Source organism: Emys orbicularis, chromosome 1, assembly GCF_028017835.1.
Source record: "Emys orbicularis isolate rEmyOrb1 chromosome 1, rEmyOrb1.hap1, whole genome shotgun sequence".
Classification (NCBI taxonomy): domain Eukaryota; kingdom Metazoa; phylum Chordata; order Testudines; family Emydidae; genus Emys; species Emys orbicularis.
In genome coordinates this window covers 151,464,671-151,478,981 of record NC_088683.1, presented here as the reverse complement: position 1 = coordinate 151,478,981, position 14,311 = coordinate 151,464,671, and the positions used below count along the sequence as shown (strand labels likewise).

Sequence of the window (14,311 nt, the reverse complement as noted above, 5' to 3'; positions counted from 1 at the left end):
AAGGGGCATGTCTGGGGCTGTGACCCGGAGCGGCCGTTTGCCTCTCTGGTTCTTTGGTAGGCTTGCCTGAGCTCCTTAAGTTTCACGTGGCACTGCTGTGGGTCCCTGTTATAGCCTCTGTCCTTCATGCCCTTGGAGATTTTTTCAAATATTCCGGCATTTCGTCTTTTGGAACGGAGTTCTGATAGCACGGATTCGTCTCCCCATACAGCGATCAGACACAGTACCTCCCGTTCGGTCCATGCTGGAGCTCTTTTGCGATTCTGGGACTCCATGGTCACCTGTGCTGATCAGCTCGCCACGGTGGCCAAACAGGAAATGAAATTCAAAAGTTCACGGGGCTTTTCCTGTCTACCTGGCCAGTGCATCTGAGTTGAGAGTGCTGTCCAGAGTGGTCACAATGGAGCACTCTGGGATAGCTCCCGGAGGCCAGTACTGTTGAATTGCGTCCACACTACCCCAAATTCGACCCAGCAGGGTCGATTTCAGCGCTAATCCCCTCGTCGGGGAGGAGTACAGAAATCGATTTTAAGAGCCCTTTAAGTCGACAAAAATGGCTTCGTCGTGTGGACGGGTGCAGGGATAAATCGATCTAACGCTGCTAAATTCGACCTAAACTTGTAGTTTAGACCAGGGCCAAGTCTCTGTTATTGCCACAAACAATCTCGTGTTGTAGCTATTACGCGTGGTGAGATATGTCATACTCCTCTTGCCTTTGTAGTTTAAGGAATAACTCCACTGCCACTCGTGACGTGTTAGAGCGAGCAGCATACTGGTCAACAGTTCGGGATCTATTCCTGAGGACCGAAGAGGCAGAGTGCGCAGTACACAAACCATTGAAAGATGGCGCCAAATGCAGACAGAAGGACAGGGGTTGCTGGGATGTGAAGCAATGCATCATGGGGCATTGGGACAGGACCCAGGATGCCCCATGACCCCCTCCTCCTTCCCACCACTCTTAGCGGCAGAAGAGGAAGAGATGCTCTTTGGGCTAGCTGCCCAGAGTGCACTGCTTCGAATACCACTGCAAGTGCCGCAAGTGTGAACATGCTATTGCGCAGGCAGCTGACAGTGTGAACACACAACAGCGATTTCCCTTCAACGTTCTCTGAGCAGCACTGCAACTCCCGGCGCTGTAACTCTGCCAGTGTAGACATGCCCACATTCTCTGAATCTTGAGAAGTGAAAAAGCAAGATGCCCATCCCAACCTGTAGGCTTCTATTCATCAGCTGTCCTTGAATATAGGGTGTATGAGTCACACTGAAATGGTGATTAAACACCCCCTTACCTCAGCCCCTCATTTGTATCAGATATCAGCTCTTCTGCCAGCTACAGCCCTTGCCCAGAAGTTTTTATCTAGCCTTATCAAGCCCTTTGATAACTGTGTGGATTAGTTCCAAGGTTACAGCTCACTCCACACATACCGTGGGTTCCAGAACATTATGGTTTTGCTTCCCCTTCTTAAAAAAAAAAAGAAGGATTTATGCTTTTATTTGTCTGTTTTCCCTCACTAGGGGGAAGGTTACACAAAAGAGAGACGTGGGGGGTTGCTCACAACTATGGTAATGGCTCACAGGGAAAACTTCCTGCTTAGAATATGAATTCAAATCTATTCTTTATGCATGGAAGGGTATGAACCCCTGGACTGAAAGAACATAAAGATCCTTCTAGAATAAGATTGGGAACCCATTAGAAGATTGGGGAGCAGTGGGTAGAAGAGGTCTAACTGTCTCTGCTGCCCCATCCTTTTTCTCTTTGTTCTCTCCCACCCACCACACACATACTTGTTTCTTTATTTTCCCTGCATCTCCTCAAAGGATTGGCTCCCTCAGGGGCTACATCCTCACTACAGGGGGGGGTCGATTTAAGATACGCAAATTCAGCTACGCAAATAGCGTAGCTGAATTCGACGTATCGCAGCCGACTTACCCCGCTGTGAGGACCGCGGCAAAATCGACTGCCGCGGCTTCCCGTCGACGGCTCTTACTACCACCTTCGCTGGTGGAGTAAGAGCGTCGATTCGGGGATCGATTGTCGCGTCCTGACGGGACGCGATAAATCGATCCCCGAGAGGTCGATTTCTACCCGCCGATTCACGCGGGTAGTGTAGACCAGGCCAGGGATACACTTGGTGGATTTGAGAGAATTTCTTCAGGAGCATGTCTGCTCTAATCCTTTTCTGACTGGTTCCTGTTGAAATGTGCCACAGACTGACAGCGTGGTGACTGCCCCTGGCATATGTCTCTGAGGTGGATGGGAAGACGCTGAATTGAAGCCAGGAACACATGGCTGGCTCCCAAACACCAGGTTAAAAGCACCCTGACTGATTTTGCTTACCCCTAAGACCAAGTTGATTTGTGAGCTATAAGCAATGTCACTTGAGGTAAACACTCCAACAGGACTTCCAAATTCAGTCTGTTCTCATGTCTGAACTGAGTTTAATAAGTCCAAGCTCTCAATTGCCAAGATAAATGAGACAGAGACAGTTCCTATCACCGTTATTTGCTCTCTGCATTTCCATTTCTGTAGTTCATCCCCGTTCCTTCACCCCTGCCCACACACAGCTCTGCCAATGCCCCTCAATCCTGACGCCTTGTTATTCCAGTGCTAGCCCTCAAAGCTCTACCAATGCATCTCAATCTGGACCTGACAGAAGGCTGTCCACATTATCCAGCAGGTGGCTCTCCATCTTGGGTTTGAGATATTCTCAACATCCTCCTCCCCTTTGCAGCAGCCGCAGTCTCTCAGCTCATGCTAGTTAATCTTTAGCAGCTTCAGTTTTATGAGCTCTGCAGAGAAAGCTTTTTTTACAGCCTTAGCTGGTAATGTGGTGACAAAGCTTCATCCAATGCTGCAGCCTCAATTCTGTCTGTCTGCCCACATCCTTCCCCTTCCCCTGCCCTGCCCCAACTCCTCTGAGATTCCCACTCCTCCCTGAAAGCCCCAAAGCTGGGAGAGGGTCCCACCAACGTCATGCTCTGTCTCACAGTCATCCCCTTATCTGTGGCCAGTGACAGCTTTCGCAGGAGAAAAGGTTATCACCACGAGAGAATTGCTTTGGCCTCACCCATAATGGATTTATTACACTGGCTGCTTGCTCTTCTCTCTTTCCCTTGTTTCTCATTTCTTGTCACATCATCACTGTGGATCATATTGTGGGAAGCAGGAGAGAGACTCCAGCCCCCTAAGTCTGTGATACATTTGCTGCAGTGAGGTGTGTATCTGTGTGTGTGAGGCCTGGTCAGCACTTTTAAAAAGTTTTACTGACATAAGTGTGGTAAGTGGTGTGATTTTTTTAACCAACGTAACTAGACCAGCCAAGCCCTAGCGTAGATGCAGTAATTCCAGTATAGTTTATTTTGTCCTGCTGAACTGGAATAAGCATTTTTATACCAGTATAAATGTGTCCACAGGTGGGTGGGTAATATCTTATATTGGACCAACAGAAGCTTTTGAGTTTACAAGACAGAACAAGAAGCAATGGTCTCAAGTTGCAGTGGGGGAGGTCTAGGTTGGATATTAGGAAACACTATTTCACTAGGAGGGTGGTGAAGCACTGGAATCAGTTACCTAAGTTGGTGGTGGAATCTCCTTCCTTAGAGGTTTTTAAGGCCCGGCTTGACAAAGCCCTGGCTGGGATGATTTAATTGGTGTTGGTCCTGCTTTGAGCAGGGGATTGGACTAGATGACCTCCTGAGGTCTCTTCCAACCCTCATATTCTATGATTCTATGATTCTGTGACAGAGCTTACCTTGTCTCTCTAAAAAACCACATCTCCTACCCAACATAGCTATGATTACAAAAACCCTCAGTGTAGATGCAGCTATGTCAACAAAGTGCTTCTTCCAGCATACCTACCATCGTTCAGGGAGGTGGTGTGACTATGTGTTGACATATGCAGTGTCTACACAAGGGGGCTCTGCCAATATAGCTGTATCTGCAAAGCTTGTGTAGTTTACACTAGCCCTAAATGCATGTAAGAAAGAGTGAGAGATAGAGCAGGGGTGGGCAAACTTTTTGGCCCGAGGGCCACATCGGGGAATAGAAACTATGGCGGGCCATGAATGGTCACAAAATTGGGGTTGGGGTGTGGGAGGGGGTGCGGGCTCTGGGGTGGGGCTGGGGATGAGGAGTTTGGAGTGTAGGAGGGTGCTCTGGGCTGGGACCGAGGAGTTCGGAGGGCGGGAGGAGGATCAGAGCTGTGGCAGGGGTGTGGGAAGGGGTGAAGGTTCTGGCTGGGGGTGCGGGCTCTGGGGTGGGGCTGGGGATGAGAGGTTTGGGGTGCAGGAGGGTGCTCCAGGCTGGGATTGAGGGGTTTGGAGAGGGGGAGGGGGATCAGGGCTGGGGCAGGGGGTTGGGGCATGGGGAGAGGCTCAGGGAGTGCAGGCTCTGAGCAGCACTTACCTCAAGCAGCTCCCGGAAGCAGTGGCATGTCCCTTTTCTGGCTCCTATGCGGATGCGCGGCCAGGCGGCTCTGCATGCTGCCCCATATGCAGGCACTGCCCCTGCAGCTCCCAATGGAGCACGTAGGAGCTGGAGCAGGGCCATGCCACGGCTTCCGGGAGCCGCGTGGTGTGGCCCTGACCCTGCGCCCCATCTGGAGCGCCGGAGTGGGGCTGAGCCACATGGTGCGGCCCCGACACAGCGCCTCAGCTGGAGCGGGACTGAGCCGCGTGGTGTGGCCCTGACCCAGTGCCCCGGCTGGAGCGCTGGAGCGGGGACTGGTTTAAAATGGCTCTGTAGTTTGCCCACCCCTGCCCTAAAGAATTGTCTTCCACACTTCTGAAAACTGAAATCAAACCAATCACACACCCCTGCAGCCCCACCAGATGTGGTTCAAAACCTACACATCTTCAGGTTCACCCTGTTGAAGCTGGACAATTAGCAATTCCAGAGTCTGGCATGTACGTCAGATCTACTGCACTGTAAAAAGGATTTTTTCTGAATCGTGTCTCCTTTGAAGCAGAGAGCATTGGGTAGTGACCCAGTAGGAGTGCTCTTTCAGTCTGAGTTAGTACTGACTCCATTGCTCTACTTGTGTAACCCAACTCTAATGTGTATATAGGATTCATGGTGGAATGTTGTGTTATAAAGATTTGATCAGCATGGGTCTGGGATGGCAGCATTACCCAACTGCGAAAGGTGCTGCATTGATGGCCCTGGAGACTTAAGTATCCCCACAACAGGTACACAGCTGGCAGTATCACAAGTTTGCACATGTGTCTCTAAGGAAACCAGTCTCTAGGGATGAGTCTGCATGCCCCAGTCAGTCTATGAGCCATTGCTGAGAATACCTGTAAGGGAAGCAATTGAGATACTGCTGTTTGGAATGTGGATACCTGTCCTACTAGGAAATGGACAAAGACCCACCAAACTCATTTCAAACAGCTCACTGAGCAGTTGTCAGATGGAAACAATTTTCATTCACTACCGAGTTAGGCTGGATTTGGACTAGTAACCTAGAGTTGAAAGGCTTTCTAGCCTATCACATGATCCCGAGCCATGTCCTCTCCCAGCCAGATGCCACGTGTTCATTGCATTCTCCTACTCCCCTTATTTCGCTCCCCTTTTAACCTCCAATTCCATTCTCCTCTCCCTCACCAGCATCACTAATGTCCCCTTCCTGACTAAAGCAAAGGGCTTTTTGCCATGCTTATCCCTCTGGATCTGCCTGCTGCCTTTGTCAAGCTCTCTCCTCCCATGCTGTTTCCTCTGGGTTTATGTGGTTCTCTATGCTCCTGGTTCTCCCCCTGATTTACTGACCCCTCCTTCAGTATCTCCTTTCTCCTCATCATTTCTTCCCTACTGGTATTTCCCTAGTTTTGGTCCCCAGACTCCCTTTTTTTTGACAATTTCAGCATAACTGCATCTGTATTCCCCCTCCATGGTTCACCAAATGCACCTCCTGGCTCCCAGCTGTCACCTCTCTTGGGTGAAAATTCGCATCTCACTCCCTCCTGACTGGGGTTTTAAGGCTGCACAGCTCCCTGGACTACACAGTAATGTCACCAGCAAGCCAGATTGCCTAAACAGGCCAACACCTGTACTTTGCCTTCTCCCCAAGGGCTATGACCAGTGTATTGCCGGCAGTTATAAATTATCACACCGCTCCTTCTAAGCAAGCACATTTACTCTGAATGTAAAAGCATTACAGAGAAAACATAGTAAAACAATAAAGGAACATACACACATGCTAAAAAGCTCAGAAGGGGTCACCCCTCAGTCTTATGGGGCCCCAGTAGGACAAGTCCTTCCAACCCTTCCGCAAGGATTGGATCCCCCTTGATCTGACGATCCTGCACATTTGCTGGATCAGAAAGAAGGCCCTGAGTCAGTTCAAACTCAGGGTATTTATCCAAAAGTCCTTTCTTTGCCTATTGATCTCTGGAGAATCCAGTTTGAATTAGTACATGCGAGTGGTGGTACCTTTTTGGATGTTTCTTCTCATCCTTTCGTCACTTTTGGTTTCAGTCCTCAGATCTTTTTTTCTCCCTTAACATCCTCTCTCCTGCTGACCCCATCTACTCCCATAGCGCTTATCTAGCTATATAGCTACCATCTCTAGGTATATGATTCTTCAAATCTGCTCCACTACCCCCTCTTTTGCTCTGTTCAGTCTGGTGTCCTCTCTGACCTTTCCTCCTGGACACCTTGCTGCCATCCTAGGCTCTCCATAACAGAATGCCTTATCTTTCCACCTCCTGCCTTGTCTCCCATCTCTGATAACTCCACTGTCTTTTCAGCCTCATCTTTGACTCATCCTTCATCTCTCCACCTCCAGTCTCTCTCACTATGTCCAGTCATCCCTCTTTAATATCATTTCATATGTATGTAATATCACACAGCCTTTCCTTGCTATGCCCTGCTGAAACCCTTGTCTATACTCTGACCATGCCTTTCTTTCATTACGGTAACTCTCTTCTCACTTTTCCCCTTCCTCTGCTCGACTCTGTCCAAAGTGGTACTAACATTGTCTGATCCAAAGCTCTGATCTCATCACCCACCTCCTTGAACCCTTCCTTGACTTCCTGTCTCATAATGCATCAAATTCAAGCACCTCATCCTCACCTTCATAATCTTACATCCACCAGTGTCTATCGCCTACATCTCCCTTGCTTTCTGTGTTTATATCTATCTTTCTTCCTGTAGTACAGTCCACTTTAATTTCTTCGTATTCTTCCTCTCACTTCCTCCACTCCTTCTAGTCCTCTCTCCTTATTTGACTCTGCCTACTCTCAGCTTTGTGCCTTCTGTCATGTTGCCTGTAATTGTGGGATAGTCTCCCCTTTGTTGTCTACCAGTCTCTCTCTCTCCTTCAAATCCCACCGCTTCCTTCCCTCTCTCCGATAATCTCCACAGCTTCTCTTTCTTCACATATCTTGTCTTTGTATTGCATGTTTTAGGATCTGAATGGAGCAAGGAAAGTGCCTTGCTCTGTGTGTGTGTAAAGCTCTGTCTACCTTGCTGGCACTCTGTACAAGTTGTTTTGCATAATAGTAACTCTGCCTCCTCAAATTCTTCCCTCATCTCCCTGAAGTTTTAACTCAATATAGGATTCTTCATCACCCTTTGCTCTAAGCTGTTGTGTAGCATTGCTGAATGACCCACTAAACAGCTGCCATGTTTCATCTGGGAGGTGGCTGCATTCTAATGGAGGGTCCTGAGATTCTTATACACAGAGATTGTAAAACGCTCTAGGGTCTTTTAGAATGAAAGTGCTAGAGAAATGTGTGAGGTTGTTATTCCTCTAATCCCTGGTTTGAACAGACGGCTCAGAATCTGGTGTCTGATAACTGTATGGGCAGGGCACAGTGGGTAGTATTAGTCCTGCCCCTGGTGATTGATAGCACTGGTATTTGAGGTAATAAATCTCCTCCAGGACAGGGCTGTGAGAGAGGTGCTAGCACCCAAGGTCGGTTCAGATAGCGCCCCCTCCTCTCACTCCCCTTGAGTGAGAACCTGGGAGGGGAAGTCTCACTGTTTTCATCATAAAGGTGGCAGGTGGGGAGGGTTTGGGTGGGTGAGTGGGTGGGAGACTAGGAACTATATTACAGCAGGTCTAAACAGGTGACTGCAGCATCCTGAGAGACAGAAGAAGGGAGTGTTGGACTGGAGTGAGAGACTGGGGATCAGGCAAGAACGTGGGGCTTGAGAGAGAGCTGGCGAGGGAAGGAGAGAGAGAGAGATGGCTGACAGGAGGAGATTCCCATCTCACGTGAGTGTTCCCTCCATTTCTCTTCCTTTCTGTTTCATGCTGTTTTAAATAAAAATAGAGTACGAGGCCATGCTGAGATGGGGAATGCCAGGAGCACTGTGCTTTGGGGGAATCCAGAGCTGTCCTCCCAGTGCTGCCAGGCATGCAGAGGGGCCATGCCTGTGCGGGGTTGAGGCATACTAGAACAGGGTGACATTTTTTCAGAGAATAGAAATTTCACCAAAAATGCATTTTTTCAGGGCTCTGAAACGTTTCATAAATTGGATCAAACTGGACAAAACCCCTGATTTTTTCCAAAAAACAAAATGTTTCTTTTCAACCATTTTGAGACATTTCATTTTGATTTTTTCATTTCAAAATGGCATTTTGTTTTTAAATTTGGCCAATTAAAAAAAAAAACACAAAAGAGGGTGAAGAACCAAAATGGCCCAATCACAAAATGTCAAATGAACTGAAATGTTTTGGTTGATTCAAAACCAATTTTTTCCTAGTTTTTCAATTTGATGGAAAATGTTGAAAAAAATGATTTCAGTTCAAATCAAACTGGATTTTCCCCCAGATTTTTTAGTTTGGCCCCTGAACCCCAAAATCCATTATTTGCTCAGTTCTACAGCATAAGCCCTCCTGCACAGTCAGCTATCTTGGGTAGATTCTGGAGCAGAATGAGGAGCCACCCTTGAGTTTGTGCTGATAGTGAAGGCTCCTTGCACCGTCCCCTGCTTTGCAAACTTACCCAAAATGAGAAATATTTACTGGTCCTGGGGTGGGGTCACATGCGCCACTTGCCAAGCACCACCAGTACAATGCTGCGGTGTCCTGAGGGAAGGGGAGTGATATGCCAAGCAATGACGAAACCAGATAGCAAGGAGGACTGGGAGGGCTGAGGCAGGGGCGGCTCTATGTTTTTTGCCGCCCCAAGCACGGCAGGCAGGCGGCTTTCGGCAGCCTGCCTGCGGGCGGTCCGCTGGTCATGCGGATTCGGCAGCATGCCTGCGGGAGGTCCGCCGGTGCCGCACCATCGGCGTCCCTGCCGCCGAATTGCCGCCGAAGTCGCGGGACCGGCGGACCTCCCGCAGGCATGCCGCCAAAAGCCGCCTGCCTACTGCCCTCACAGCGACCGGCAGGCTGCCCCCCGCGGTTTCCCACCCCAGGCACGCTCTTGCTGCGCTGGTGCCTGGAGCCGCCCCTGGGCTGAGGGCAGTAAGAGAGATGGGGGGAGGGAGAGAGACAGAGGGAAACCACTTCAGGGAATACATGGAGGATGAACTGGGGTGATTCACAGCAGAGGTGAGAGGTTGATGGCAAGAGACACAGACAGGGGATGCAGACATGAGTCTGGGCAGTTCCGAGCCAGGTGACCATCTATAAGAGTCACATAGGGAGAGAGGGGCTGAGAGATGCAGAGCGGGAATCTCTTCTAGGGGATCCTCACCAGAGGATTTTGGGCAGCTCTGAATAGAGCAGAACGAGAGAGGGAAGGGTTGGAAATCTGCAGTGGGGGGTCTCAAGCTGGGGCTGTGGAATGGAACATTTGGAGACCACAAGCACTGCGGGACTGTTGTGTTGAGCCGATGAAAGGGCTGTCTTCCCCGAAAAGTGGTCCCCAGAGTGAAAAGCTGGGTAATCCTGTTCTCAGGGGGATTGTGTGGGGACTGGGGCAGCCCCTTTATCATGGAGAGAGCAATCAAACCCCAGGAGATACACACAAGAGACTGGGGCCGTTCAGAGAGGCTGACCCTCTCTAGCTTCCACAGGAGGAAGGAAGGGGCTGATAACAGGCATGTGATTTCCTCTTTCCCTGCATGCGATTCCTGCCAAAGAAATATTCCTGGGTTCCTCGCCTCATTAATTAATAGCCCATTAAAAGTCATAAAGTCATTGACAGGCCAATAACAGCATGAAGACCCGCCGCTGGGCCATGTGGAGGAACGTGCTCCCTATTCTTATCACTGGCTCAGAGGCCCAGTTCCCCAGCCTGACTGCAAGCAGAGCTGTGAAATGGGAGGCGGGGGGGGGGGGGGAGTGAAGGTCCTAGCTGCTCCCGTCCATGGGAACCTTAGCACCAGGACAAATACATTTCTGAAGGGAGCCAAGGCTGAGCATCCACAAAACTCAGTTCAGTTACATTCTTACAGAGAGTTAATCCTCGGGGCAGTCAGCAGGGATGTGGTTAAAGACTAGTTATAAGTACCTTCAGGAGGTGCTCCAGGACCCCTCTTCCATGTGCTGCTACTCTCACAGCCACTAGGGCCTTGAACACCTATGGGGCTTTGTGCACATTCCCAGTTTGTCCTAGCTGCATGATTCCACACATGATTCCTTTACCTTTTCATTTTGATGCCCCAGGCTCTCTTGGGAGCTGGAGAAACATAGGAGAGAGACAACCTACTAACGGGGTACTGTAAATGTGGCACACTCACGACAGGAGAGATGAGCAGGGACAGGGGAGCATTTGGACGGGCACTCCTTCCTTCTCACACTTCCTCCTTCTGTCTCTCTGTACCACTGGGTCTTTTTCTCACTGTGTAGCTCTCTTTCTCCCTCAGTGCCTTCTTTTCCCCTCTTCCCTCTCCTTCAGGATTCCCCCCTCACACACACCTGATACTCAATCCTGGCAGAGTTAATGTCTCTCGCTCAGATCAGATGTGGCACTGGGGGGGTCATGTGACAGAGGAAGGTTGCTATAAATATAGTTAAACTCTGCAATCAGTGCCCCAGATGCCTTTGGGCAGGAAGAGGAGAAAGTAAGAGAGACAGAAGGAGGAGGGTGAGGGGGAAAGAGAGAGAGAGAGAGAAGGAGTAGGAGTGCAAGACAGGCAGAGACCATACTCTGGGCCAGCCGGCTAGGTGATTCAGGGTTGGACCTAGACCAGCACCATCGTCACAGCTGAGAGTGTGTGTTTGTGGGGGGAAGTAGCGTCATGGAGAGTTCCGAACATAAGATGGAGGAGCCCAGATTGGACTCAACCCTGTGGGGTGGTGCTCCCCAGTACATCTATGTCCACTTTGAGAAGTGCACCAGTTACGGGATCCCGTCGGAGGCAGGGTGTGAGGCCAGGGGGACGGGGGATGACCTGCACTACCTGGAGAACTCCCTCAGCCATCCACAGGTAGGGCTGGGCAATAGGGACATTGGGGCAACATAGATCTCTGTGGGGTGACATGGGTGGATGAGGCTGAAATGGTTCTGGGGAGTCCTGCTGGAGGTGATGTGGAGCATGCAGCCCTATCAGAGTGCCCTTCCAAACCTCTCCCTCCCCTTGCTCCTTGGCCTGCAGAGCTGGAACTGGCCCTTCCACCAGGCTTCTGTGGTGGCACTTACATTCAGGAATGCTGAATAGTGCTGTCCAGTGTCACTACCACCTTCAGGGGACACTGAGTACTTAGTGGAGATGGGGAAAGTGGGGTGGGGAAAAGAAAACTTCCCCCATAACACATGTACAGTGTGATAAGAGAAATTTAGTCTACCACAATAGCATAGCACTGAGACACCACCGTGATAATATTTAGAGAGATCTGGAGAGAGAGAAAAAGAGAAAGAACACATACAGATGTATAGACAAAGACACACACACCGATGCCATGATTTATCCCTACACTAGTGCTGAGCCCAGCACAGGGACCAACAAGAAACAGCTTTCACCACCTCCCCTCTCTGATCCTGGGGCTTCTGGGGGCTGGTCTGATTCCTCGTGCAGATAAAGGTTTATTCAACCCCTAACCCTGCTCTGATTTGCACCCTAGCTGCTGTAGCCACTATGCATATAGTGGCAACAGGAGATAGCCAGGGCATAAATGTGTCCTGGCCATGCCAACCTCCCTCCCCTTGCCATACTCATGACCTGCCCCTGGCATGTCCCCTGCACCAGAGACTCCAGTGGGGGCAGATGAGGAGCTGATTATGCTAGCTCTGTACCTGACAGAAAGGCCCCCTCCACTGGTATTCCTTGGGGAGGCCCTTATGTCTGCTTTGCAGCCACTTTGCTCAGGTTTAGCTGGCGGCAAAGGGGCTTTACAATGACAGTGAATTTAGTCCAGTGATTATAGACAGAAAGAGTGAGAGAGTGAAAGACAGAGTGAGAGAGTGCACAGCTGGAAAGTATTTGCAAACATTTGTTTGAATAAAATGCTGCTGGTTTTTTTAGATGTTTTTTCTGGCCTCTGTGACGTTGCACTCCATATGTTTTATGGAAATATGCTTATGAGTGTAAATATGATGTAACTGGAATATGCTTTATGCAAAAGGTCTCTTGTAGGGTATCATTACAAAGCTTATAATCTACTGAGTGCATTCATCCTATTTGTATGTATGTATCATTCTTGTATCTGAAGCCAGAAATATGAAGTATAATTCTGAAGTCCTATTGTAATTATGCAAAGTGTGGGCCATTAATGGTGGTTTGGAAGTTTGATGGCTCCCATTGACTAGGACAATTGGTTATAAATGGCTCTGTTTACTTGAAAACCTCCCTGGGTATGTTCAGGCCAGCCCTGGAAGAATGAGGTCTCACATGATGCTGAAATCCATCTTAAATCTGCTGCTTTTCCATTTAGAAGGAGGGGTGGGGATCCAGAGAGGCAAAGAGTTCCTGCCTTGGGCCAAAGCTATAAAAGGGGATGGAACTGAACAAAGGGGGCTGCCAGTCATGAGAAATCCCCTAGTTACCACCTGAGCTGGAACTAACAAGGACTGTACCAGGGGAAAGGATTGGGTCCACACTAGGAAGGAGTCTAGTCTGTGAAAGAAGCTTATTGGAACATCTCTGAGGGTGAGATTTACCTGTAAACAGTTCTTAATGTATTAGGCTTAGACTTGCGTGTTTTGTTTTATTTTGCTTGGTAACTTACTTTGTTCTGTCTGTTATTATTTGAAACCACTTAAATCCTACTTTTTATACTTAATAAAATCACTTTTGTTTATTAATTAGCCCAGAGTAAGTGATTAATACCCGGGGGAGCAAACAGCTGGGCATATCTCTCGATCAGTGTTATAGAGGGCGGACAATTTATGAATTTACCCTGTATAAACTTTATACAGAGTAAAATGGATTTATTTGGGGTTTGGATCCCATTGGGAACTGGGTGTCTGGGTGCTGGAGATAGGTGACCTTCTGAGCAGTTTTTGGTTAAAGTCTGCAGCTTTGGGGGCGTGGACCAGACCTGGGTCTGTGTTGCAGCAGGCTAGTGTGTATGGCTCAACAGGGCAGGGTTCTGGAGTCCCACGCTGGCAGGGAAAATGGGCTCAGAGGTAATCTCAGCACATCAGGTGACAGTCCCAAGGGAGTCTCTGTGACCGAACCTGTCACAGCCTCTTTCTAGTTGTTTTTCATAAATATTTGGATGAGTGATTTTTGTCGGTAGCAGAAAGTGACAATCTGGTGAATATTCATGCATAGCTTCCCATCTTGAGAATGCTTTGATTTCCCTCCTGGATAGAAAGGTGTCAGCCATCCAATCGGGGAACAAGATGCCAGATCATGTGGCTTAGGTGACCAATCACATGGACAAAAATAACAAACTTTCATCAGCAATAGCAGCCACAGCAAAGAGTTACGTGTGGCCCCTAGACTGAAATATATTCACAAGAACTATTTCCTGAATAATTTGGAAGAACCAACCAAAATGGAAAAATTGGAAGGTGTCTGCAAACAGAAAAGTGGTCTAAATTTGTGATATATAAATTGTTCTCTTCTAAAGATTGCCCAGTTATAATAAACACACAGAATGAGAGACAGATGGATAAACACATACACACACACATACCCAGATGCTATATAATATATGCATGCTCCATCATCAAAGCACATCCATACAAACACAGGTGCACTAACACACACAACCTCACGCACAAGCAGAGCTACTTAGACACACACAAAGCCACATGCCACCCCCATGCCCACCCGCTCTCACACACGAACAAGCACACAGGGTCACAGACACCACAAACAATGACACCACACACCCTACCAATGCCCTCGTTCCCAGACACTGCATGGAGTTATAAGCAGACACATACCTCAAGTAGTCAAACACATGTTTTCCCCTCAATCTCCTCTACCTGAGTGCACATACATAAACACACCCTCATGCAAAAA

At 48.9% G+C, this 14,311-nt stretch overlaps 1 protein-coding gene across 1 annotated transcript in view; it reads left to right on the top strand.

Moving 5' to 3' along the window:
• CLCN1 (chloride voltage-gated channel 1) overlaps positions 1 to 14,311 on the top strand; it is a 107,383-nt gene that overhangs the window by 22,141 nt on the left and 70,931 nt on the right. The window contains exon 5 of the mRNA XM_065417202.1: positions 11,207 to 11,326. Within this exon, the coding sequence (XP_065273274.1) occupies positions 11,207 to 11,326 (120 nt within the window). The remainder of the gene's footprint in view (positions 1 to 11,206; positions 11,327 to 14,311) is intronic.